This window comes from Stigmatopora argus, chromosome 22 (assembly GCF_051989625.1).
Source record: "Stigmatopora argus isolate UIUO_Sarg chromosome 22, RoL_Sarg_1.0, whole genome shotgun sequence".
Taxonomy (NCBI): Eukaryota; Metazoa; Chordata; class Actinopteri; order Syngnathiformes; family Syngnathidae; genus Stigmatopora; species Stigmatopora argus.
In genome coordinates this window covers 9564848-9591296 of record NC_135408.1, presented here as the reverse complement: position 1 = coordinate 9591296, position 26449 = coordinate 9564848, and the positions used below count along the sequence as shown (strand labels likewise).

The 26449-nt window shown below is 41.4% G+C and overlaps 4 protein-coding genes across 7 annotated transcripts; all 4 read left to right on the top strand.

The window, feature by feature from the left end:
* The first annotated feature begins 1041 nt into the window (after positions 1-1041).
* Positions 1042-8073, top strand: kcnk4b (potassium channel, subfamily K, member 4b). 2 transcript variants are annotated; one of them, XM_077592494.1, is made up of 8 exons: positions 1042-1098; positions 4405-4528; positions 4612-4879; positions 5960-6074; positions 6138-6298; positions 6384-6570; positions 6665-6807; positions 6878-8073. In XM_077592494.1, coding segments are annotated over exons 1-8 (1572 nt in total). In that variant the 5' UTR covers positions 1042-1097; the 3' UTR covers positions 7451-8073. The 2 variants fall into 2 exon arrangements, with proteins under 2 accessions (XP_077448620.1, XP_077448621.1); XM_077592495.1 differs by lacking the exon at positions 1042-1098 and adding an exon at positions 2985-3184.
* A 3687-nt stretch (positions 8074-11760) lies between these two features.
* On the top strand, positions 11761-21890 carry esrra (estrogen-related receptor alpha). 2 transcript variants are annotated; one of them, XM_077592489.1, is made up of 8 exons: positions 11761-12085; positions 13848-13928; positions 16791-17174; positions 17282-17398; positions 17469-17582; positions 17690-17857; positions 18691-18960; positions 19207-21890. In XM_077592489.1, exons 3-8 carry the CDS (start codon positions 16796-16798, stop codon positions 19458-19460), a joined length of 1302 nt encoding a protein of 433 aa, XP_077448615.1. In that variant the 5' UTR covers positions 11761-12085; positions 13848-13928; positions 16791-16795; the 3' UTR covers positions 19461-21890. The 2 variants fall into 2 exon arrangements, with proteins under 2 accessions (XP_077448615.1, XP_077448614.1); XM_077592488.1 differs by lacking the exons at positions 11761-12085; positions 13848-13928 and adding an exon at positions 15191-15284.
* A 405-nt stretch (positions 21891-22295) lies between these two features.
* Positions 22296-24564, top strand: prdx5 (peroxiredoxin 5). Its single transcript, XM_077592359.1, has 6 exons — positions 22296-22463; positions 23386-23520; positions 23615-23746; positions 23888-23926; positions 24006-24070; positions 24232-24564. Exons 1-6 carry the CDS (start codon positions 22368-22370, stop codon positions 24335-24337), a joined length of 573 nt encoding a protein of 190 aa, XP_077448485.1. The 5' UTR covers positions 22296-22367; the 3' UTR covers positions 24338-24564.
* A 302-nt stretch (positions 24565-24866) lies between these two features.
* banf1 (barrier to autointegration nuclear assembly factor 1) lies at positions 24867-26221 on the top strand. Of its 2 annotated transcripts, none has more exons than XM_077592293.1 (3): positions 24867-25024; positions 25640-25800; positions 25969-26221. In XM_077592293.1, exons 2-3 carry the CDS (start codon positions 25675-25677, stop codon positions 26113-26115), a joined length of 273 nt encoding a protein of 90 aa, XP_077448419.1. In that variant the 5' UTR covers positions 24867-25024; positions 25640-25674; the 3' UTR covers positions 26116-26221. The 2 variants fall into 2 exon arrangements, with proteins under 2 accessions (XP_077448419.1, XP_077448420.1); XM_077592294.1 differs by lacking the exon at positions 24867-25024 and adding an exon at positions 25058-25543.
* The last annotated feature ends 228 nt before the right edge of the window (positions 26222-26449 follow it).

Below are 26449 nucleotides of genomic sequence, written 5' to 3'. Positions count from 1 at the left end.
TCGACACGTTAATCTTTTTGTACACCAAAATGATCAACCGCAGGCTATATTTCAACTTTATGAATGAGATGTTTAGGCTTAGCATCACACTTTGATGCGTAGGATAATGCCACGATGGCGTATATGAGGAAACATTGCGGCCAAAAATGTGTACTGTATTTTCTGGACTATAAGTCGCATTTTTTTCTTTCATAGTTTGGCTGGCTCTGACTTATTTTTTTCTCTCTCTCTCTCTCTCTGAACACTGACAGCCTGCCATCTTTATTTTTCAATTAGGCTCGGGTTATTTGAAAAACTTTTATGTTAACAGATGCCTATTTAGCCTGTTATTCTCCATTTAGCTAATATTACTTTAATTTGTGTGCTCTTGGTTTCTGATCAAATGAACAAAAATTGCCCTCCAAAATTGCAACTAACAGTCCAGTACGACTTTATATATATATATATATATATATATATATATATATATATATATATATATATATATATATATATATATATATATATATATATAACTTTCCTCTTCATTGTGTATTATTTGACTAGTGAGACTTATAGTCATAACATATATATTTTTGCTATATATTGCGTTACACGCTTTGACTGAGAATGTCCACTCCCTTCTCCCAGTCCAATAAGATTGGACGTCTGTCGACGTCACAGGCAGTTGAAGAGATCAGTGAATGCCTTATCAAGGGTTAAAAAAAGGTTTTTTTTAGTAACGAAATACCATTAGGAGAATGATGTCTTTTAGTTGTTTTTCTTTTAATGCATCTTCCCCTGAATTAGCAAACATGCAGACGTTTGCTAACCAATCCATTTTCAGTCCCAAGAAGTCTGCATCATCAAAAAATGTTGGAAAGAAGAGCATACGGTTGATGTCTTAATTGAAAATAAAGTGCTCATAATTGCACGGTCGTCGGGGCCTCTCTCCCTCCCTTCCTCTTTTATTTACCACTATCTTGCTTTGTAAATGTCAACACATTCATGCTTGAGTCAAACAATTTGAGATTTTCTATTCTTGCCTCCCTTTGCAAGTGTTCTGGATGGACCTTATTGGAGGACAGTTGAAGTGGAGCTGAAGATAAAATTTGACAAGTAAGGATTATTTAAGACCAACCGTTTGATCCATTTATAATTAATTTTAACACAGATAGTGTTTATTTCATGATTATTTTTTTAGTTTTGAAGTTTTTCTTCCCACCGAAAAATATCATTTTTTTCTGAATTTTATATGAAGCCTTATTGTCTTGACCCAAGTGGCCTCGGCTGATCCAGTGTAAATGGACTGAGCTCTGATTTTTTTTATGAGAAGCTCTAGAGACAGACATTCACTTAAAGCCAGACTGAGCTAAAGAAGTTAAATATATTTCTCTTGCAATTGATCTTTCGAGTGCATGAAATATATCCAATTTAAAGCAAATGATAGTGCCTTTGTGGTGCTTAATGTTCATCGCCAGTTGCATTTTACAAGCACAGTGCTGTGCTTGAAAATATCTGCATATGCTTTTTATTTGTACGTACAATATGTTATAATATATCCCTGCAGCATTTTTCCACATTTAAGTTGCACTCAATAGGTATATATAATATTTCCCCTTTTTTTTACTTGTCCATTTTTTTGCTAACGTTCTGACTACGCATACATCTCCATGTACTATTATATGTTTAAATGATTTCCTCTGTTAGCGATTTAACTCCTATGTAATGTGTTTGACTACCACGTTGCTGCTCAGTCTGCATCCGTTGAGAAATGACATTAACGGATCCCCAGACGTGGCATCGTGTTGGTGAAAAATGGATTGTGGCTGCATACAATCCTAATTTGTGGCCACAAAGTATGTGTAATATAACCAAGAAATAGTGCTACCTCTGTTTCTGTTGCTGTAGTGCTAAACACATCAACCAAGACAGATTCATGACATTTTCTTTAAAATTGGATTAAAATTTACGCCCTCATTAATAACTAGTGAACCAGGCCTGTGCGATAAATTGATTTTATGAATCAATTTGAGGGTTGTTGTTCTCTTTTACCAACAGGGAAATGGTTATGGTATAGCAAAAATAGAGCAGAGAAAAATGTATTTAAGAGGCATTGCATTTTATGTATTTAATATTTTTAAACCTGTTTTACTTATAAGTGGCTATTTTTGGTAATTAGAAGAAGAAAAAAACACCTCTATAATGTATTCAAGAGGCATTGCATTTTATGTATTTAAGAGGCATTGCATTTTATGCATTTAAGATTTTTAAACCCGTTTTAGTTATAAGTGGCTATTTTTGGTCATTAGAAAAAAAAGACCTCTATAATGTATTTAAGAGGTATTGCATTTTATGTATGTATTTAATATCTTTAAACCCGTTATAGTTATAAGTGGCTATTTTTGGTAATTAGAAAAAAACAGACCTCTATAATGACCCAACATGACTCCAAAAGTAGTGTTTCCATACATGGATCTCAATCATAATTAAACTTTATTATTGTCAGTCATTACTTTGATTAATAAACAAGTACGCATAGATAAGTTAATACAATTAACTCTGGTTATCGTCCAATCTTTTGTTGATTATGAGCTAATGGGCGGAATTTACACTGCATGCTCCTGTCCAGAATACTGTAGTTGCTGGAAATTCTCCAAAAAATTTCCCTTCCTGGAGCCTTTTTTTTCTTCCTATACCGCAAGAACAGCATTGGAAATGGATCTCTTTTCCCCAGGACGAGATAGACCCAAATTCACATATACTAGACACACCCACAATCAAAACCATCTCTTCAGCCATGCAGTACACGAGGCTGAGCAGCTACCCCACCGACACCAATAAGACTTTGCCCAATCTGGGCATCGATCCCGCGCAAATGCTTAATCGACAACCACGCAAAGATGTGAATACAGGACGCAATGTATATTTTGACTTGTGTGTGCTTTTTGTTCCTTCTCTTACGCCCTCCTCACTCTCATAATGTCAAGTTGATTGAGTATTTTCTCTTCCCTTGCGTTCTCAGTAACAGCCTCCCTCCTCACACGCCCTCACCCTCCTCACACACAGACACACAAATGCACATGCACAGTGTCTGCGCAGACACCCTGCCCGTGTGTGGCCGCCCCAACTCGTCACTTCAAGCTGCATGAGGCAACTGCATCTTTGGCGTATTATTTTTATTATTATCATCTTCGTATTTAAGGTAGGTGCACTTTTGGCAGTGTAGTAAAGCACGTGATGGACTCTGTCAGGTGCTAAATGGAAATGATTGCAGTCATGGCTCGCATGCCGCTGCATCAGCATCATCTGCAGTGCTGTTGGCACACGATGCCAGTCGCATTAGTTGTAATTTCCTTTGGCCGTGTGTTAAATGTCATGGTGTCAAAAGCTGGCTTTACGATTCCCTTGAGATGCTGTGTAAAATGTCCAATGTTTTGATGGTATGATATCTTTGGAAATTGGGACATGTGGACAGTTGTACTTTTTTTGGCTGGATTGTGGTCTACTACGGTGCATTTCTTTGTTCTTATGATTTTTTCTTCTTCTTATTGGTGATTGGATGGCGACAAATTCAGGGTGTCCCCCGCTGGAAAATGAATTTTTTTGTTTTTATTAAAAGATGCCAAACTTGCTGATCTTGGACTGTATGCAATTGTAATAGTTTTACTTGATATCAATCAATGTTTCCAGCTTCTATTGAATGCATTATGGGATGATTAAAAGGTAATAATGCTTAGTTTGGACTGACAGTGCCAATAGGAAATCTATTGATGGCATAGTGGTTAAGCGGTTTGCACTTTTGCCTAAGTTCTTGTGTTCAAAACCAGTTCTTGAACCAGGATTGGCCATTTTATGAACTGTAAGAAAAAGCTCTGTGATTGGCCAATGGGTCACATGGGTGTAGTCCGCCTGTCAAGCGTTGTTATTAAAACTGTAGAAGATGGATGGATTAACCAATCAATTTGATGTAAGACAATGACCGCGCTGTTATTTCATTTCGAACAATGAGTGCAATGATAATAAACATGCAGTGAAATAATTGCTTCTCAGTCTGCATAATATGAAATGGAGCATTATTATATCAGTGGAGAAGGATGGAAATAACCATATTGTTGTCAGGGCTATTGAAAAATAGTAATACTACATCCCGAAAATTGCATGTGTGGACGCCAGGTCTTAAGGACGTTTTTTTAAATTATTATTATTATTTTTAATGACCAAAAATAGTCACTTGCTTGATTTAGGGTGAATTGGCTCTTTTAACCAATCTCATTCTTTCAAACCACAAGCCTGGGAAACTGGATTGAGCTCAAATTATTCTTACGTAAAGAAAATAAACTCTTGGTGTATGCTTATTACAAGCCTTTATTTCTACAGAATTCCTTCATAGTGTCTCATTTAAATGTCCCCTTCTGTTTGTAGTGTCCCCTCCAACAGAGTGTGATGTGGATGGGCTCCCTAGCGGTTACGGATCGAGGGAATCTATCCTCAGGCCCGGTGAAAAGAGAGAGTGGAAAAGGCGAAAGCGCGATCGTCGTGACATCAGGTTTGCAGAAGCAAAACAGCCACCGCCTTTGTTTTTTTGTTTTTTGGGGGGGCATTTGATGAGCTTTTTGGGTGGCGTTTCAGCTGGGGCTCGGCCCACGACGACGCGGACCCCGGGAGAGGACAAGCGGCACCCGCGTTCGAAGTGAGCGCCAGCGCGGCCATGCGCTGTTCCACCCTCCTCGCCATCCTCACAGGGGTGCTGCTGTACTTGGTGCTGGGGGCCGTGGTCTTCCGGGCCTTGGAATCGCCATTGGAAGAAGACAAGCACAGGCGCTTGCAAGGGACCTGTCAGAAATTCCTCATCAACTTCACCTGTATCGGCCCAGAGAATTTGCAGGCTCTGATAGAGGTAGCGCACATCTCACCCTCTCGTTGACGCTTATAGCATACCTGTCAACCTCTGCCGATAACTGCCCTTATAAATGATTATGATTCCCCTTACAAACCCCCCAAAAACCTTACAAACACCGTACGACTCGTCGTACGGTGTTTGTAAGGTTTTTGGGGGGTTTGTAAGGGGAATCATAATCATTTATAAGGGCAGTTATCGGCAGAGGTTGACAGGTATGTAGGCATCATATCTACTTCAATTGAAAAACCAATATACTATGGAATATATCTGTATTCCTCCTTTTTGATGCTTCAGGGCCACCAGAGTCATCGATTGTGTTCAGCAATCTAGGAGTGACCAAAAAAAAAAAATCGGAGTGGCCATACCACATTGGTTTGTGGCAAGCATCTAGCATTATGCAGCCACTTAACATACATGCAACCTAGACAAAAAATAGTATTTGTGCAAGGGAAAGTGTCATTTTAAATTTGAAATGCTGTATCTGTACCTTTTCAGACCGCTTTCCCCCATCTAAGACTGATTAGAGTAGGAATATAAATGGTTGTCATTGGATCGCCTCCCAGTCGTCAATGGCAACCAATGAGTTAACACTTCAAAACACAATTATATATAAAAAGATTCCTTTATAAATGAAAGTGGAATTATTTCAGGTTGGCCCGAAAAAGTTTGAAGACCCCTGTAGTAAAATAATTGTCTGCCATTGACAATGCAAGACGTCCAAACCATTTCAAATGAGAAAGCTAGCCGAATGAATGTTCATTATCTGCCACATTCCCACTTCAAACTTGGAAGTTTACATTTCAATTCATGGCAAAGGCCTAAGAGCGGCCATGTTGGTAGGGGCGACCTTCTCGTCGAAGTCAACACATTGAGATTAGAATTAAGGAATAACAAGCTTATCTTAAAAGATCCTTTCATCACATTCTTTCGTCCAATCGTTTTGTCCAATCCATTGGAGGTGACGGCGAACCAGGACATGTTCATTTGCTTGAACTTGAAATGGATGGGACGTGTTCTCGTGATGAACTCGTTTCAGTTCTGCGCCGGTGACTAAATTGTTCCCCGATTCCACGGTAGGAAGTAGCAGAGGCCATCGGAGCAGGCGTAGATCCCAGCGGTAACACCACCTTTGTCAGCCAGTGGAATCTGGCCAGTGCCTTTTTTTTCTCTGGGACTATCATTACCACTATTGGTGAGTATCCTCTCACGGCCAGGCGGCTAGAAACACCCCATAAAGTCTTTTCCCAAATTCTAGGATTCGGAAACATCTCCCCGAAGACAGAAGGCGGCCAGCTCTTTTGTATTTTCTACGCCTTGATCGGGATTCCGTTCTTTGGTATCCTGCTGGCTGGAGTCGGAGACCATCTTGGGACCGGCTTGAGAAAAACGGTGGCCAAAATAGAGAAGCTATTCTTGGTCAGAACTCAAATAGAACGTGATAATGCGTTGGCGCTCGCTTTTTTTTTTGACCCGTCAGATAGGGCTTTTTTTTTCCTTCCAGAAATGGCGTATCAGCCAAACCATCGTGCGGGTCATTTCCGCCATTTTGTCTATCTTGCTGGGGTGCCTGCTCTTTGTTGCCGTGCCGATCATGGTTTTCCAAAGGGTGGAAGGCTGGACCCTGCTGGAGTCGGCATACTTTGTGGTCATCACCCTGACGACAGTCGGCTTTGGCGACTACGTGGCGGGTAAACTCTGCACCGTCGTCGCTATCTGTTGCCATTGAATAGCTCTATTAGTGAGAAACCCATTGAAATTTCTATTCCCCACCGATGCTAAAAGGGGACTCGGGACTGGAAGGCAGCGACCACTGGTACAAGCCGTTGGTGTGGTTCTGGATCTTGCTGGGTCTGGCCTACTTTGCATCCGTCCTGTCAATGATTGCAAATTGGCTTCGAGTTCTCTCCAAGAAGACCAGAGCTGAGGTACTCTTTGCTTTCGCCGGCCGTCGCTCTTGCGCTCGCGGCTCTTTTTTTTTGTATCTTCCCCTCGTAGATGGAGGAACTGCGAGCCCATGCCAACGACTGGACTCAAAACATCCAAAATATGGATTTTCGGATCTCGGGCAAGATCGATGACCCCTTCCGACGCCGTCGGCGAAGGCGGCGCCATCGCGCTCGCGGCCACGGCACTTCGGCTCCCGGAGGTCCTGAGGCCGAAAATGGGAGTCAAAACGGGAGTCAAAGTGATTCGGAATCGTACTCCTCGTATTCCTCGGCCAGCGAGAGCGAGACCGGGTCCGAATCGGAAACCACTCAATCGGAACGCGTCCCCGAGGAAAAGAAGGACCCCCACTTTTCTCAGCCTCTTGACTATTTCGGGGAGAACCTGGCGTTCATCGATGAGTCATCTGACGCGCAGAGCGCTAATTTACATTCAGACGCGCAAGTGGATCCCAAATCGGCGAATCCCAAAGGCGTTCATGCGCACAGAAGAAGGCGCCACAGGAGGCCTGACCCCAAGGGAAGCCCCAAAAACCATCGGAGAGAACCATCCGCTCTTAAAATAAAAGAACCCAATGGGACGCTGCAAGCAGTTCCAAATATACCGCCAAAGCCTCAAGAATAAAACAGATTAGCAACTATGTTTACAGCACAAGAAAGGACAGGAAAAATACCCCCACTCTGGGAGCGATAAAGAGATTTTGAGATAAAATAAGTGGCCTCAAAAAAAGAAAAGAAAGAAATACTTGGAGGTATTTACATGCACAAGAAAGAAAAATGTTGCCCAAGCTTTGGCTGCATGTACTTTGACGATGATGCTCGATTGAAAGTCAATCTGTGCCACCCAAGTGTCAATTAGAATTTAAAACATGACTTTTTATTATTATTGAACACTTTTTTAGCATCGAAAAAAAATTGCGAAAAAATGCTCAGAAGCTGCAGTTGAAATTTATGCAGGAAATTTCCAATCTGAAAAAAAATCTACTTTTGCATGTATGCCTTGTTGAAAAAAGATGCCTTGACATCACGACTTGCCTGACAATGCTGTTTTAGCATTTTACTGTCCTCTGCTGGACTAAAAAATGTTTTTTCTTATTGATCATCCCAAGTAATATCAAATAAATAAACTAAAATAACCAAGAAGGACAATCCGAAAACGACATTGGACTATTTTAGCTGTGTTAACATCACACAGCCACAAATCACTGAATCTGACATTTTTTGGGGGTGATTTCAACACATCTGTGAAGCCACAGAAGACAAATTTAAACCGCCATATGCACCAATGTTCCTGCACAGTATGTGCTTCTAGAATAAAGTACAACCACTGTGTTTTGTGGCAGTGTTTACTGTGAAAACAAAGTTCACGATGACATTGCCGATTAATGTCATCTATGCTGCAGGTACCGAACCAGTTAACCTTTTCCACGGCAAGTAACTATTTTTAGTCATTTCAAAAGCTTAGCCTCTTAAAGACTGACCGTGAATGCTGATTTTTCAGTGTCATTAACAGCTGAACCATTTTTTTCTGGAATTTGGACTCCAGTCAAACTGGATTGGACATGTAGTGCCGTCAATGGCATCGGATGACTTTGAAACTGTGACTAAATTTCTCGTGTTATTCCAAATTCTGCAGAAATGAGGTCATTTGAAGGTTTGTATGGCAGCCGCTTCAGTCCAACTGGATTGGACGCCCGTCACCGTCAATGACAGTGAAACGTGATCACTCAATCCCAGCTTTTGCAATTGAAATTGATTTGCGTGTTAAAATGAGTGTTAAAATGATCGTTACTTAAAAATGCATCATTTCAACATTAGCATCAGTTATGGATGACTAAAAAACAGACAAAAAATCTTATTAATCACAATTTTATCATGTTTAACCAATGTTATAGGGTATACACAGCAACAACAACAAAATAGCGTCTGGATTTATAACTCTCCTGTGTTTCATTGCGTCAATCAAGGCCCACATTTGGGATAAACGCCAACAGCGAGATACTTCAAGACTTTTTGTCCAGTCTAGTGAAGACAAATTAAGCCCGGGCGGCGAGACTGGAATAACACACATACTGACAAAAACCACTAACGTGTCAGTGGACTCAAAAGACTCAGAACAATTCAGTATCAATCACGTTGGCCTTTAAAAAATAAAAAGGTCGTGACAGTCAGACACTAAGAAATGAATGGATCATTCCCGAGGAGCTTGGCAACGACGCTACGCGCTACAAGCCAAGAATAAAGGAGTAAAATGCGCACGTGGAGGGGGCAAGTGGCACATAGAAGAGGGACAACACAAAGACTAAATATACACTGGAGGTGCTTGTGATGATGATCGAAGACAGGTGAAACGCAGCCCTGGAAAAGAACACACGCCGCGTGCCAGCAGATATAAAATAACAAGAATTGATGAGATGGGTGAGGTGGATTCAAAAAAATAAAAAGGCGTATATTATTGGCTCAACTCATTGGCAGTTAAATATATTCTTATATACAGTATATAACTCATTGGTTGCTACTGACGGCATTTACGAGTTGAAATGAAATTGATGTCACTTTTTGTCAGTGGAAGGGAATAAGATAATTATTAAAATAATAATTTGAATGCGTACTGCTCATAAATTATCCTAAAAATAGAAATTATAATAAAACAATCCATATCATGATGCAAACCAGCAAAAAAAAAAACGGGAAAAAAAGTTTCTAAACAACTGATGTTCTTTTTCAATAGATTTAAATGAGTTAAAATTATAGAGGGGATGGAGTGGTGAGCATGTCGGCCTCACAGTTCTGGGGTCGTGGGTTCAATCCCAGGTTGCATGGTCACCCTCCCTGGGCTTGCGTGGGTTTTCTCCAGGTACTCCGGTTTCCTCCCCCACCCCCAAAATATACAGAGTAAGCTGGCTGGTTGAACACTCTAAATTGCCCCTAGCTGCGAGTGATTGTTTTTTTTTTATCCCCTTGTGGCCTGAGATTGGCTGGCAGGGATAGGCTCCAGCACCCCACGCGACCCTCGTGAGGATAAGCGGTTCGGAAAATGAATGCATGAGTTAAAATTAGAGCAAGTTTCATCTTAGTTTTCTGCTATGTTGAATAAGACGCGCACGCAGACAATTTGTGAGTCACGAAACCCCCCTATACAAGCCCCCCGCCCTTCCTTCCCTTGGCAAATGGGACAGTTTACTGTAGCATGTATAAAGATGACAGGCAGCCTTCTGGCATGACGATCAGGAAGTCAGCAGGCTGTGATGATGTGCACTGGCAGTGGGTGACCTTTTCCTGGAGGACACGCGCGCGCGCACGCGCACCCTCGACTGCCATGCCGCACTCTCCCCGCTGCTGCCACCAGAGGGAGATTACTGACCGACTCCTGTGTCAACTTCACTCTTTCCCGATTTGCAGTTAAGAAATACAACTCCATTATTGGGGATGCAATCATAGAATTCTGGGTGATGACCTACTTTTAAGCGAACAACATCCATGTTTAAAATCACCGCCAACTCTCCAGTTTGGACATTGTTTTGTCAATTGACGTGGACGCGTCTGTAAACGCGCTCTTATCAGCGACTAGCATTTAATAATTGAAGAACACTGGGGCCTTATCTTCTCGTGTTCTGGTTTACCTGTCGCTCCTTGTCGGTTGGAAAGAGCGCAGCGCATGATAGCCTCTTATAGTAAAAATGTGCATACGATGATCCGAATGCGTATAATGTCTCATAGTTTCGTGCTTCCACTTGCCGCGTATGACTCATTAATGCAGTAATGTTCCTTTTGTGTACAATGCCGTCTTGGTGTTTGTGCAGACTCTCAGCTGACACCTGTCAAAGGTCAAGACCTGCTGTAAGAGGCACCCTTGGGAATTCAACTGGCATTCACACACAGCATGTAATATAGCCAATCTGGTGGATTTAGTTCAAACACGTCTCATGACAAGATAGCCTATCTTGGACGCCGGATGGCATTTTTAAATACGTAGATGTTGGCTAAATCCACAGGGCCCGTAGCAGGACCGGTTTGGTCGAGTTTGTAATGCACACTGCGCCAGCACGGTGCAGTTACGCAGAATTGCAGTGTCTGCAGCAGAGACTCGGTGACCTTGCTTCAAGGTCGCAATGACACCGCCGTCAGTTTTTCCTCTCGTGCGCGCGCCACGGCCATCCTGCACCCGCTGGCCATTTCACGCGTGACCACAAAGAGGCGCACCTTTGACGCAACTATTCAAGACGGGGATTGGCTATTAACGCGCGGTCGGAAAATGCAATCCAATGAACGTCAACGAAGCTTTCTAACAGTATTTAGTAGTATACACATCACTAAGGCACTACGCTTCTAATTTTATGTGGGAAATGTGCACAGGGTGCCATTGACAGCGATAGACGTCCAATCCGTTTGAGCTGGGAGGGGCTGTGGCGCTGCCAGCCCTCCCAGGTCAGATGAATTGAACGTCTAAGAGGGATGTAAACTACTTATTTGCGACGGGTTTTCTTTGAAGGGCTCTTAGAGATATTGCTGCAATGTTGCTGTATGTATTTACATGGCGTGTTAAACGTGTTTTGTGAGATGTGAGGGAAAACTCATTTAAAGTTGCATCGCTGACATATGTGGGATTGTCGTTTTATATCAAATTTCCAGCCGGAGTTGCCTGGCCCCGTTATGAAGTTGATGACGCTTGTGGATGAGACGTACGTATGGACGTAACTGGGGAAGCAGACGCAAATTGCTCAGGGGGAGGAGCCTAGGCACGGGACAGGGTGTGACGTCGAAACAAGCTAGGAAGAAAACACAGAGTCGACGGAAAATGACGTGTACAGGATCAAAACAAAAGATAACTGTGAGCTCCTTTGAACTGCATTCTCCATAGGTAACACACATAGATGAACGATTAAAATAAACATTCATTCATTTCACGTCCAGTGCGATCATTGTCAAACCCTGCCAAAATGACAGCGAGTTTAGCCACGTGGTGTGTACAGCATTTTATTTTGAAAGGAATACGACAGGATGCCGTTTCCCTGTTTTGAAGTCGAATATATGACAACGGTTTAGTCGTGGGAGTCTAGCGAGGATTTTAATACCAGTGTCTGGACCCGACCGATCAGCCGAAGAAGAAGACGCCGTCGCCGGTAGCTGTTATCGCGAATTCTTCGCTCGAGACACCGCAGATGTGACCATTACGACGTTGTTTGGACAGCGTTGTCAAATCGAAGAAACAGACGCTCGTCCCAAAAGATTCAAAAGCCGATTTTTCTATCCCTGGCTGGTGAGTGTCACAACAAACAGCGAACATCGAAATATGTATTCACAAGGCTTACTGTTATGACTGTCGTTTTCAATGATTATTTTGTAAATACATGGTATAGATTGATTGGTATTCACGCGGGGCAGACGGAGTGAAGTTGGCGTGGTCACGTTATTGGGGGTAGGGGGCACCAGCCGCAAGGGAATTGCTCATTGAGTTGTCTTTGCGTTTCGAGTAAGTATCCTGCAGATACTTCTGGTTTTGCCTGTGTACAAAAGCATCACTTCGAGACGTCATCAAGGAGCTCAAAGTTGCACAATTTAGCTGTAATGTCTTTGAAAAATCTTTAAAAAGATCAGGCTGGATTGCCATTTGGATTGCTAAATGTAAGATAAAGCTGAATCAGACACCACTTTCTCTTGCAGTCCACGGTTGAGGGTCTACACTTATGAATGTTAACATTTTCAGAGTAAATTGACTTCCTGTCACGGCACACTGACCTCTGAATGTAACCAAAGCAAAACCTGCTGGACCAGGATTGAGATCCCTGATCTGAAGGCTTAATCCACTTTGGCAATTAACCTTTCACCGGTTCGAGATCAGTAGGCAAGGTCACCCCTGGGCGCTCGTTCCTGACTGCTGCATGGCTCGCAGCAAATACAAACCTCGACGTGACTTTTAAGTGCAGTTATTTGATGCACAATCACTGACGGTGTGTCCACCAGGAACCCAGACAACTAGCTTTAAAACAACGTCGCGCCGGGAGGATATTGTGATTTATTAAAGTGTGTCAGATTCAGCGTCAGCATTCCATTGAAGTCGGCGAGTGGGCTGCACATGAGATTTAAAAAGAAAAGAAAAAAAAGAGTACTAATGACATCTATTTTCACACATCAGCACTACTTCTTCAGCATGCACTGTAATGATTGACAAAGCTATGAGCAAACTTTAGCTCCTAACTTAATATGAGTGAGAGACAAGGTGTTGGCCTTACAGTCTGTCCTTCAAGCATTCCTGTGACTTTGACCTTTGGAGCATATCACGCAGAAAAATGGGGTGGGGGGGGAGTCGTGCCCATAAATATGAATACATCCTAGGTGTTAGATGTTTCAGGGATGAAGTGACATGCTTTTGTATCCGCTAGCCTTGTGGTTTCCTGTGGTTGTAGTTGGTCATATTTTAGTTTTAGTGCCAGGATTCCTAAGAGGCTTTATTTAAAAAATATCAAAATAAAAAAACTTTATTGGGGATGTCCCGATCACACATGTTTGCCTGTCAATCTTAACTCATTGACAGTTCTAGACATCAAAATCCTTTCAATTAAGAAGGCTAGCATTAAGTAATCATGTTTCATTGTCATTGACGTCAATAGACAACCAATCCAATTTGACTGGGGAGCTGACAACAAAATCAGTCTGTCGCTACTTGTCCTCCCAGTCAAAATGGATTGGACGACGATTTCGACAATGGCAGCTGATAAGTTAACGTTTTCTTCTGCCGATCTGTCTTTTGCCGATTAAACGTAGCTTATGGAGAAGCACCATCAATTTCGTCACACGCAGTTTCTGCGTGTGATGACAAGTAGGCTTTTTTTTTGTGTTGTGGTAATGACGACATGGCCTATGTCCGATTATTATTATTAAAAATGATAGAATTACATTGGGAAAATGCATTTGTTTTTTTCTGAAAATGACGTGATCATGCCCGACTTCTGACCACATTGAAAGCATTTCTTCGTTTGACCCAATGAACATTCAGTAGCAAACCTTCATTCATTTTACAGGTGATCTGATCGTAACGGTTGACAGCAGACGCTGGGGATCACGGACTGATTTTTTGGCTTCCACTCCTCTCCAGCAAACAGGTAATGCTTGCTCTTATCGAATGAGAGTTGTGATCACACAATTCAAAATGTTTGTAAAGTTGAGAACTTTTTCACAGTGTATTTCTGAGGTAATGTGCCATTTTAAGATCTGGATGATTTATTCAGGTGCAGATAAGTGGATGCTTTCTATTGTTACCAATGTTACAGTATGCGCTCTTCTGGGTTTGTTTGTTGGCAAATGACTGTGCAAGTTATTTGTGTTAGGTTGCCTTGTATATTGTTTGTGGTCTAAACATTTAGCCCCGTATTTACTTAAGTCATACAAAAAAACCCAGATGGAATGATGTCTTCTATTGTCCTATGATTTCATTTCAATAGTGTTACATGTTGTATAAACTGGATTTTAAACTTTTTTTCATACTTTTGTAGTTCTACAAAAGACTAAAAATAGCAGTTTTCTTAAAATGGCATAGCATGCCGTGTAGTAATGGCAAATTACAATACATTAACACATACTAAAAGCTATAATAGGAACTCCGAATACATTTCATGCCACTCATTTTTTTTTCTCATTTTGACAGGTAATATGCCAATCCACCTCTTGTACAAAAACATGCACTCACATTGAAAGAAAATGCTAATTCATACACAAAAGTTGGTAATGTGTTTGGGCACTAGTTTTATTTTCCCCTACTTGCGTGTCCTTACACTTATTTGTGCATTTTGGGTCCCTCAAATGCCAGCTGATCCAACCGGGTCTTTTATTTTATAGCACATTGTGCAGTGGTGGCCTGAAAACATGCTGATGAGTGGCTGATGTGGCTTGAGCATATGCAAAAGATTAAACACATATTTTCCTCTTGTGACTTTGATATAGTATATAAAATATATTGGGCAACATTATGAATGAATCAGACACTGCTGCAACTATTCATTCTAGTGGCTGTTGATTGCCCAATGAATAAGTGATCTTAAAAACATTCATTATGTCATTCCTTTCCTGTCTTGGCGTTTCTACATTCATTGTACTTGCAAGATTATGCAGGAACTCTTTTTTTTTATTCCAATAAAGATTCTAATTCAAGTTATGCAGTGAATATGACTGGGTAAGATGGTAATATACTTTAAGATTTACAAACGACCTGCTTTATTGATAAGTTGATTTACAATAGTGACTGTTTTATTGATTGATAACTGTTGCAAGCAATGAACTCTGAAAATGATCGCGATCAGTGTTAGTTAAGCAAACAGCTGTTTGGCTGGGGAGCTAGCAGCTAGCCTGGCCCTTAGTAACACTCGGTTAGCAGGCAGCTAGGATACAGCTTTTCACGTTTATCTGGATATTATTGTCACATCGACGGCAGAATCACATGATCTACGAGTCTCCTCTGTCGAGTAAGGCGTAGCCTAGTTCGTGTTAGCGGGCAAAATCCATCTCGTGCCAAGAGGATGTAGCATTGACACTGTAAATTAACCCTTAGCAACCGCTAGCGAGTTAGCTTCGGGAAGCTAACTCGCCCGCAGATAATGGTAATACGTTGTTAGTTTAGAAGATCTGATATGGCAAGTTAAAACCTCAGGCAATTTAACTTTGACAACTTGCTCTGAGTTATTTAATGATTGATCTGATTTACTGGGATGGCTAAATTTGATTGGAAATGGTTAAAAGAATGCGAGTTGTTGAGCCGAGACGATTTTGTTGTGTGTAACGATGTACATGGTAATACAGCATCAACTACAGATTGAAAATAATTTTACTTTGGTGATCATTCGGATCGATCCATTTCGGTGGGAGTCTGATTTTTAAAAACATTTAAATATCACTTCTTGATCATCTGCTGCCTTCACATATTGTAGGGGGCAAACTCCAAACGAAGTTAACCAGCTGTAATTGTACGGGATTTATTGCTGGGGCAGTAAATGTAAAACGTATACAGTTGTATTCCCCCGTGAGTTTTTTGTGGTGGTCCATGACTTCATTGATTATTTTTTATAACTCTTATAGACTGACAATATATTTAATGGTATTGGGAACCTTTTGTTTTGGTCCCTCTATGCATCCTATCACTTGTACAGCACAGACTGCATGCATAAGCATATTGGTTGTAATGCTCCTTTTTTTTCTTTTCTTTTTGAGGTTTTGGATTTTAAGGAGAAAAGAAAGCGTATCGCCTCCGACAGCCTCGCAGATTATAACATTAGTGATGCATCTGGAAATTGAAGCACAAGGCTGCTTTACGAGCTGTGTGACCTTCATCCAGTCACCTTGGCTATTTTAATTTACTGAGACGCCAGCGACAAAGGTTCACATTAACCGTGCTTAAAGACGGTGTAGTTTTAAAAGGCGCAGAAGGTCTCGATTCAGCAAAATCCAGTGCGGTTATTCCACGGCTTTAAAATAGCAGCTGATCTGCGCAAACAACTGTTTGTACTTTGTTAAGAGCTCTCAAGGAAAACTGCGCCATGTAACGGAGTTGTGATCAGTATTGTCGGGTGTAGATAAGATAATCCTTTATTAGGCCTCCTGTGGGGAAATTTATGAATCGGATATTGGCAGAGTCCTCTCGCCTTTGTTGGGAAATATTTACACTTTGACCACAGAATTTTTGTTGGTAATATTAGTATTAAGGTAAAGTTCACCTGTTCAACTACAATGTAATGACATTTTTTTAATACCTGTCCTAATTCAATTTTCACACCGATGCGCATTCTGGCTCCGCAGACAACATTGAGCAAAAACGACGCGTTCCGGCACAAAAGGGGAGAGAAAGTTGTCACAGTGACGGGCTGCTCAGAGGGTGTCGTGCCCTTGAGCTTTAGTTGGCCTGCCGCAGGATTCCTTACTGCTACCCCAAATACTCTTCTTCCATTATTTACTTCATCCCTTTCCTTGCCCTCTAGGGATCATGTCTTCCAGGGATCGCCGCTCGGATGTCTACATCAAGGCCGAACCGAGCAGTCCGGAGGGAGGCGGTGGAGGTCGGATCAGTCCCGGCGGGCCCTCGTCCGACTCCTCTCAAAGCGGAGGTCCCGAGACCCGAGAAGACGGCGCCAAACGCTATTCGCCACCGCTTTACACACCAGCCTTGCGTTGCCACTTCAAAGACGAGAGCGGCGACGGAGCCGACGAGGGTTCGACTGGAAACGGAGCCGGACGGTGCAAGTATGCTCTGAGCACGTTACCCAAGAGGCTGTGTTTGGTCTGTGGGGACGTGGCTTCGGGTTACCACTACGGCGTGGCTTCATGCGAAGCCTGCAAAGCTTTCTTCAAGAGGACCATCCAAGGTACGGATTTAGCCCGAGAGCGTTGTTTCCCTGGTTTTCATTCCAGTCCTCGTCTTCCATTTACCAGCAATGCAATCATGTTTAAATGATCTTATTCTTGCACAAAGGTAACATTGAATACAGCTGTCCTGCATCAAACGAGTGCGAGATCACCAAAAGGCGCAGAAAGGCTTGCCAGGCCTGCCGCTTTACCAAGTGCCTCAAAGTGGGCATGTTGAAAGAGGGTAAGCGCGACTTCTAGCCTTTTACTGTTTTATATTTTCAGGGAATACAAACCTATTATTTTCATTGTAGGTGTTCGTCTCGATCGGGTCCGAGGTGGGCGGCAGAAGTACAAAAGGCGCCCAGAAGTCGAGAATGCAACGTACCAGAGTGTGCCCCTATCACTGACTAAGGAAAACGAAAAGGGTTTGTCAATTTGTGTTTGGAAAAGGAATCCGTAAACTACGCAATGGAATATGAATGATGTATCATTTTTGACATTTCTAATCCTGTTTGTGTGTTTCGGGAAACAGGTTCCTGCAACATCATCGTGTCTCACTTGTTAGTTGCAGAACCAGAAAAATTATTTGCAATGCCGGACCCCCTCCAGGCCGACACGGCCCAGCGCACTCTTACGACCCTCTGTGACCTCGCCGACCGTGAGCTGGTTGTCATCATCGGCTGGGCCAAACACATTCCGGGTAAGAGACGAAGGGATCAAAACGGAGTTAACATAGAGTAGGTCACTAGAGTCCCTTTCGCACTTACGAAAAAGTCCGGTCATATGCCGGTATTTACCCGGCACGCTCCAAGTGTAAACGCAATTTCCCGGCTCAGCTGACACGGACGTCGGCCGGTACATTAGCGGCTCGCCACCAAGTCCGGAACTTTACCGGCTCGTGCAGCAGGTAATGTTCCGCTCCAGAGCACACGTGTTGATGACGTAGCTATCACGTGACTGCAGCGCGCCACATTACTGACGGTACACGGTCGATTGGTCGTCGGTGTTTTGGTCGCCGGTCTTTTGGTTGCCCGGAAGGTTATTGATAATTACCATTTAAATCGTTGCTCAAATTCCCTAAATACAAACTGCGAATTACTATTTAGTCATACTCAATGCCCTATTAATTATTAGGCTAAAGAAAAGCTCAAAATTTCCCGGACTTTTATTGTTTTTTGTTGGAGAACTTGTTAAGACCCTGACTGAAGTACCTTCTTAAAGGGGCAACGCATGTACATACAAACTCTTATACACTCACTCAACTGCTCATGGCCATTGTTGGCTTTTATTGATGCGTAGACCGTGTTGTTTTACCTTGTTTTGCTCGTTGTCGCGGTCGGGGCGACCAAAAGACCGGCGACCAATCGACCGCACACGTTACTGACAAATCTGCTGTTCAAGGGTTAGTTAGCTATTCTGCTATTTTCATCTCCCAGTCTTTGTTATGGCAGTGATCTCAAATTAGACGTCATTGCCAGTTTTCCTCTTTAACATTCAGAACCTTCACTCTGGCTTTTTTCTGTTCCGCCGCAGGCTTTTTGTCTCTGTCGCTAGCAGACCAGATGTCTGTGCTACAGTCCGTTTGGCTGGAGGTGCTGGTGCTGGGCGTAGCGTACCGTTCGCTGGGCTGCGAAGACGAGGTCGTCTTCGCCGAGGATTTTGTCCTTGATGAGGAAATGTCTCGCGTTGCCGGCCTAACGGAGCTAAATGCGGCAATCAGTCAACTCGCCCGACGTTTCCGTGCCCTAAATGTGGACCGAGAAGAGTTTGTCATGCTGAAAGCCATTGCGCTGACTAACTCAGGTACAGTTTACTTGCTAACAGTATTGTATTTTGAGCCCTATTTTAGCAAATTAAGGTAATTGTTGTGAGTCTCCATGTTTAAAAAGTTAGCATATGTTTAAAGAGAGTTTTTAAGTACACGTAGAAGTAGTTAGATGATAGTCGACACCATAGGTCATTTAGGAGAAACCTGTCCATTGTTCCGTGAAGGAAGGTTGAGAGACTAAACAAAATAACTGATTTTTGTCCTCGCTCTTGATCTGTCAGACTCTGTTTACATCGAGGACATGGAGGCTGTGCAGAAGCTGCGGGACCTCCTTCACCAGGCTTTACTGGAGCTGGAGTGTCAGCGGCGCCACGGCGATCCCCAGCGCGCCGGTCGTCTCCTTTTAACGCTACCCCTTCTCCGACAGACCGCCGGTCGGGCCCTGACTACTTTCTACAGCATCAAGACACGCGGTGGTATACCCATGCACAAACTATTCTTGGAGATGCTGGAAGCCATGATGGACTCCCCCTAGGGGAGCAACACACATAGGATGACAGAGTCGACTAATCTCGTCTTTACGAGCGGGTAAATTGTTTGTCACAAAGGAGATGTTTTATGAATTATTCATGAGGAAAGGGACACTTTTTTTCCCCATTGTAGCTGACATGAGATAGAGACCGTTTTAAAATAATAATAATAATACAGACCCTAAAATTAACTGTTTAGCTTCACTCAAGATCCATATTTCTGTGGACAAAAACTGAAAAGTGATACAACCACAATGCCAAGTTACTCGCAGTGGCCTCCATTTAAACAAAAAATTAAAAAAATCATCGCAGTTGCATGACCACTGGAGAACAATGGAAGTCGTCAAGAACAGACTGCAGTCTCGTGGCTTTTAAACTTTGAAGCTAATGCAACAGTGACTCACGTAAGCCATAACATATCCGGCCAATACTTGAGGGTCCACTTTAGTACACAGGGTGCATTACTGTATCGATAGTATAGTGCCGTTGTAGGCAGATTTGGTTTTTTTTGTTGTTTGCTTCGTTTTTTGGCAGGACTTTTTTGCAATAGGCTGAAAGCAATATAATGACTTCATTATTGTCCGTCATCCTTAAAAAAAATGATTCACATGGTAAGTTACTTACTAGTTGGTCACGGGCTGGTAGTTTTTCCACTCTCAGGACCCCAAGTACGTTGTTTTATTTCAGTCCTAGACTGTTGTAAAATGTTTCTGCATTACTTTTAAATGTTCTGCTCTAGGATAGGCGCACCTGACATATGTGGCCCTAAAATCCTACGCTGTTAGGACTCGTAGTGGAAAACACATAGTTTGAGTTGTTTGTTAACCCCTTTTGCACTTGAAACATGGCTTCCATTTGCAACCTATGAGCTTCACTTTTTGAGTGGCCACACAGAGGTTGGACAAAAAACGCATCTGCCTCCTTTGCTCTTTTACAAACTCATCACCGCGACCCTCGTTAGGGATCTCGGCCTTGCCCCGGGAGAAAAAAAAATGATAATAATAATGGTCTGACTTTTTTCATAAGATAAGGTGCATTTTCTGTGCTGAGGAAAGGAACGCTTGGGAAGGTAAGCAATTGTTTCAGTGTGTAATCTATTTTGTTTTGGGATGTGTTTTGAACTTGCAAGCGTGCCTGTGATGGGCTCAGGGCAACTAAAAATGCAACATATGCAACATTGTGTGTTTAAAAACCCTGTGTGACCACAGAAACCTACCTTAAGATCTACCCCATTCATTGTTGTTCATCTCCAGCTTTTTTTCAGTCAAAGGCGCTCCTGTCTAAATGGGATTTCCCTGAAAACCATCCGTGTATATTGGCCAAAGTGCCATTAATAGTTTAGCCATGTACAGTTACAGTGATATGACGAGAAACATGCAATTTTTGTGAAAGATGACGAAGCCAGCAAATGTGACAATTTACTCATTACAAATGTACAGTACTGGTGCAGCTTATGGTGTATTGACATTTGAAACTGTTATTTTTTCATATACTTTCCTTTTTAGTATTCAAAGGTTTGTTAAGGTGAAAGGATTGGGTTTATACACTGATGCATATTTTAGCTGCTCAGACTAGGATTATAAATGCTAGTTTTTCTTAACTGGTTTTTGAACGCTGTGTTCATGACAGGTATCAAAATTAAGTTTCTATTGATTCAGTGCAGCCACAAAGGTATCAGAAAGCCTAATATGAAAAAAAATGTCAACAAGAAAAAACACTTTCCCTCCTGATCTTGTGATTTTCTCATTTAAATGAGGATGCATTAAATGTTTTACACATAGGAAGAAAAAAAGTGTTTTCTGGGACCTAGTCCCTTAAAGCTGACCATCTTTTAATGGTAACGACTTACTAATGATTCTCTAATTATATTTGAAGACGTGTAATTTAAACAAAGTGTTTATTCACATCAAATATGCTGTATGCTTTTATTGGTTTGCGATAAGATGGTTATAGGAAAGGAAACCAGTGTCTAATGGAATGGTCATTTGCAGTGTTGCAATTGGAATTATGTTGTGGTTTCTTTGTACATTTAATATAAATTAGCAATACAATAAATTACCAAAAGTCACTTGTTTCCATGTATAGCCACTGTGTACATTTTGCATTGCCATTTATGAGAAATAGCCACCAAAACATTATTTAGAAGCTCAAGTCAATGTTTGTATTATAACAGAATATTTAAATGAGGAAATTCTATTTTTTACTCCATTTACTGTGTGTTGACACTGTTTTATTTTTATGTGTGTTGCTGGCTGTGAATTTCTGTAGGCTTTGGTTTCTTTTAAAGTTGGGTAATGGTTTTGATGTCCTTGTCTAAACATGTCCATATTAAAATCACTGTGAATAAAAGTGATATATTCCTCTGTTTGAAGCAACAGAGAGATGATTATTTGAGGTGCTTTGTGCTGTATAATAAATGGACACTACTCACCTCACATTGATCTTTTTTTTTCATTTTGTTCATTACAAAATCTAAACTTAAGGTTTATACAAATTGTTTATTTCCAAACAAGTGCAACTTTTGTGAAGCTAAGCATGGACAGTAAAGCGTATTTTTCTTTTTTAAACAATAATAATACACAACAACAATAATAAATAATAATAAAATAATAATACAATAATAATAATAATAAATAAAATAAAACATCAGGTGTCTCATGCTGATTTTTAAATGGCGTTGCGTTCAAATGTTGTTGAACAAGTTTACCACCCTTTACATGCGTTGACTTTCATTACAGATGGCACAATAAATACAAATTTTGAGCATTCCCGAAAGGGATGGCGAGTCTATAGTCTCATATAGCAGCGTGAAGCCAGATTGGAGGCGTGTTAGTCTTCTTAACAGGAATTGTCTCGTCTCAGCATGCCTCATCGTCACATAAGCTTTACTATTTGGCACTAGCTAGCAGGACATGTTTTCCGTTGCTACTACTGTCCTTAAACGCACCCGTGTAGAATATTGCTTGAGGTACATCCACGTTTCTTCTTTGGTCAAAATGCCGATTAAGGTAAAAACCGATCTCCATAAACGATATACTGTAATCTTTCTGAAATGTGTAGTCTCTCTTCTGGGCGGCTTGTTAAATAGTTCCATTACGCGTTTGGTTACTCAACATGCTAGCATAGTTGATGTCGCATAATAGCGTTTAGCTTTGTTTGCTCTTTTGACCTGCAGATTTCTACTCTAGTCTCATCCTTATCCCAAAATGAAGGACATAAACGTTGTTTAATGCAGCCAAATTATCTTAAATACATCGGTTTATGTGCGTCATAACTCTTCCGACAACCGCAGATAAAACGATGAGAATCGCTTCTCACGTTAAGCACATTTATAAAACATTACATTGTGCATTACCCTTGTCATGTTTATTAGTACAGCAAACGAAGTATTGCAATGTTTTTGGAACCAGCACGTGTTTTAAGTCATCGTTTTAATGGTGTCATTTATTACGCTGTATTAAATGCGTCTTTGCAAGGGCAGGTCAAAAGAGTTTTGGACATGAAGATGTACGTAAAAGTGTCACTAATCTGTCAGTAAGAATTGGCATTTTGACAAGTCTTTCGGCCATTTTAATCACGCTGCAGTGACTGTTTGAGTTTGTCTACCTCTAGTGAGTGTCTTCTCGAACTAACATTCATTAGTTTTCTGAACCGCTTATCCTCACGAGTCGTGGGGGTGCTGGAGCCTAGCCCACAGTGAATCGGTGGCCAGCCAATCACAGGCCACAAGGAGACGGACAACCATTCACACTCACACTCATACCTAGGGGCAATTTAGAGTGTTCAAAAAGCCTACCCCTCATGTTTTTGGGAGAAAACCTACACAAGACCAGGGAGCAGTAAAGGGAAATTGTACATGCATCATAATAAAACAATGGAAATAAATTCACCATTGGTGTCAAATTTACTAGTTGTGATTTTTTTTCCCAGGTGGGTGACTCTCTTCCTGCAGTGGAAGTTCATGAGGGTGAGCCAGGAAATAAGGTGGCCATGAACCAACTTTTTAAGGGGAAGAAAGGCATCCTCTTTGCTGTCCCGGGAGCTTTTACACCCGGTTGCTCCAAGGCAAGCCCCAACTAAAGTTATCATGCCATGTCATGTGTTGGCTGTCACTAACGTTCTTTACCGACCCGGCTATTTTCTATTTTTTTGCTTTCAGACTCACCTCCCAGGTTTTGTGCAGCAGGCAGAGGACTTGAAGAGTAAAGGCATACAAGAAGTCGCTTGTGTGTCTGTGAATGATGCTTTTGTCATGGCTGCCTGGGGAAAAGAGCATGGAGCGGATGGCAAGGTGCACTTAAGGAAGAGATGTTGTTTATCTCACTCTCTGGCACTTTTGTTATTTATCCTCTGCCCTCTTTTTTAAAATGTTGTCAATAGCTATGAATATTGATAGAATTACTTACAGAACAGGAGTGTATTTCTCTCCTAGATTCGAATGCTTGCTGATCCTACTGGAGCATTTACAAAGGTACACCAAGCAATTGGAAATACTTCTAGATAAGACAGTTTTTTTGAACCCAGTTTGCACATTTCTCTTTGCTTTCTAGGCTGTGGACTTGCTACTTGATAGTGATCAGATAGTGCAAGTACTTGGGAGCAAGCGATCAAAGAGGTATGGTACTCGAAGTCATGATTTGTCAGCAACATTGTTAAATTTCAGAATGTCTTGTCTGATAACCTATCGGTAACATCAAAACAAAGACATGGTTTTGATGCCAGACTGTATGATTTTTTTTAAAGTTTAATGTGGTATTTGTCTACTGTGTCCTGCAGGTATGCCATGCTGGTGGAGGATGGAATTGTAAAGAAAATTAATGTGGAGCCCGATGGCACAGGACTGACCTGCAGCCTGGCCCCCAATATTATGTCGGAACTCTAGACTAGTTTGTCTAGAACTTGGCTACACAACTAAAAATATTGCACTAACTAGCTTGTGTGCTTCAGTGCTTCTCCCTTATCCCAAAGAGCACCACAAATGTTACACGAACACTAGTAAGAAGAGGCATAAAAACAGCCATCAGCTCATTAATGCGCACAAACGTTGCAGAAATTGATATACTGTTGTCTGCTTCTTGAGCAAAAATAAACAGAGTATTGTCCCCAAGACTCTGTTTGTATTTTCCTTAAATATTTAACTGCACAAAATGTGAGTATTTGTTTGATGTGAAATAAATAAAATAACTTTAGTTTCATTATAAATTAATTGTGGTGATGTTTACAGCCAACAAGATGCACATTATGTTGGTGCCTCAATATTTATACACCTGACAAATAATATTTAAAAAGAATAGATTTCATATAGTCTTCAGTGTAACGTATTTTTCTTTATTTTAAATGCTACTGTTATTATTTGCGTGTCACGGTGGGGAAGTGGTTTGCACTTCTTGATTAACACTCCAGCCCAGTAGATTGCAATAACGTATCATTCTTTCGGTTTGCCAACTTGCATGGACCCCCGAAGAAGAAAGACCGCCGAAGAAGAAGTCGACGAGCCGCAATAAGAAAAGGCGCCCTACAACTAGCTCGACTCAGCTAATCTTGCACTACACTACGCCAGAGCCAGCCGGTAAGTCACTGTCACTCAACCAAAATTTTCATCTTAAACTACACCACTTGGTAATTGGCATCAAATATTATTTTAGGGTATGTTTGCTTTGATTGCTGAATAGGAAACACGAAAGCTCATAGCCATGGGAAGCATGGCACGCTTGTGTTTGTCAATACTTTTTCAACTCATTGAACTCAAAATGGTCCACTCGTTGATGGTTCTTTGAAAACGTTCCGAGTTAATATTTTAACATCAGAAACCTGATGCTATTTTTAAAATTTGCCGGTGTGGGTTTTTATGACAGATTCTGGAAAGAATGCGCGCGCTATCAATCATGTCGACACCATTGTTCCGTTGAGATTAACATGCATATTTGTTTTCAAACCGCTTCTCAATTTGATTTGTGTGTATTCGGTGGTTTGCTATTTGGTTTCGTTTTCCTGCCATTTTCAGTTAAACGTAACTTAACACGAGTCGTCATCAACGAAAAAAAGTAGCTAGCGCACTCAAGGGTCTTTCCAAAGTGTTTTACGGAAGGTAAATCGGTTTTTATTAAACAATCGTAACCGTAATCGTTGAATTGCGGGTAAGTCGCAAATCAAAACTATATATTTCTTGCCTTTGTCTTCCAAGTTTTTTTGGGATCTGTGACTTCCAACAAAGCAGTCATGTCTTCGACATCTCAGAAACATAGAGACTTTGTGACAGAACCCATGGGTGAAAAACAGGTTTTTTCTCTTGGAGGCATCGGAGAAGTTCTAGGCAAAAGGCTGGAGGAGAAAGGCTTTGACAAGGTACATTTTACGCCTATAAATATTTGTTCTAGGCATCCGTACATATTTTTAATAGATTTCCCCCCTCTAAATGACTACGGTTCTAATCGGGTTATACTTTTCAATATATATTTTTTACCTCTATGAAGTCCTATTAGTCCATTTCAAGTTGTTCTCTGTTTTCAACAGGCGTACGTTGTCCTCGGACAATTTCTAGTGTTGAAGAAAGACGAAGAGCTTTTCCGTGAATGGCTTAAAGACACTTGTGGAGCAAATACAAAACAGCAGGGTGACTGCTTCAACTGCCTTAAAGAATGGTGTGATGCCTTCCTATAAAGCATTGCTCTGTTTTTGTTTGGGTTTTTTTAAAATCTATTTTTGTAGTTAAAACTGGCCATTGGCACCCCAGGAAGCTATTAAAGTAAAGTTTTAATCATGTTGATCTCAAACCGTTCATGCTTTTTCATTCACGGGCTGCATCCTTAAATTTCTAAAATATTGACAAGAATTTATGGTTTGCATTCTGCTATCAAATGTTGTATACATGATCTTAAAACACCATTTGCCCATTCAATGAATTGTGCATATTTAACATCCACTTTGATGATTGTGATATTAGTCGACTGCAAATGTTTAAGAGCTTCCCTGATGGGCACAGTTGAAAACTACA

Coding starts and splice junctions, on each gene's coding strand:
- kcnk4b (XM_077592494.1), top strand. Junction 4,529..4,611: donor CGCGATCGTCGTGACATCAG/GTTTGCAGAAGC, acceptor GTGGCGTTTCAG/CTGGGGCTCGGCCCACGACG. Junction 4,880..5,959: donor ATTTGCAGGCTCTGATAGAG/GTAGCGCACATC, acceptor ATTCCACGGTAG/GAAGTAGCAGAGGCCATCGG.
- esrra (XM_077592488.1), top strand. CDS start 15,260: ATGATCTACGAGTCTCCTCTGTCGA. Junction 17,175..17,281: donor CTTCAAGAGGACCATCCAAG/GTACGGATTTAG, acceptor TCTTGCACAAAG/GTAACATTGAATACAGCTGT. Junction 18,961..19,206: donor CATTGCGCTGACTAACTCAG/GTACAGTTTACT, acceptor TTGATCTGTCAG/ACTCTGTTTACATCGAGGAC.
- prdx5 (XM_077592359.1), top strand. CDS start 22,368: ATGTTTTCCGTTGCTACTACTGTCCTTAAACGCACCCGTGTAGAATAT. Junction 23,747..23,887: donor AGCATGGAGCGGATGGCAAG/GTGCACTTAAGG, acceptor TTTCTCTCCTAG/ATTCGAATGCTTGCTGATCC. Junction 23,927..24,005: donor CTACTGGAGCATTTACAAAG/GTACACCAAGCA, acceptor TTTGCTTTCTAG/GCTGTGGACTTGCTACTTGA.
- banf1 (XM_077592293.1), top strand. CDS start 25,675: ATGTCTTCGACATCTCAGAAACATAGAGACTTTGTGACAGAACCCATG. Junction 25,801..25,968: donor AGGAGAAAGGCTTTGACAAG/GTACATTTTACG, acceptor TGTTTTCAACAG/GCGTACGTTGTCCTCGGACA.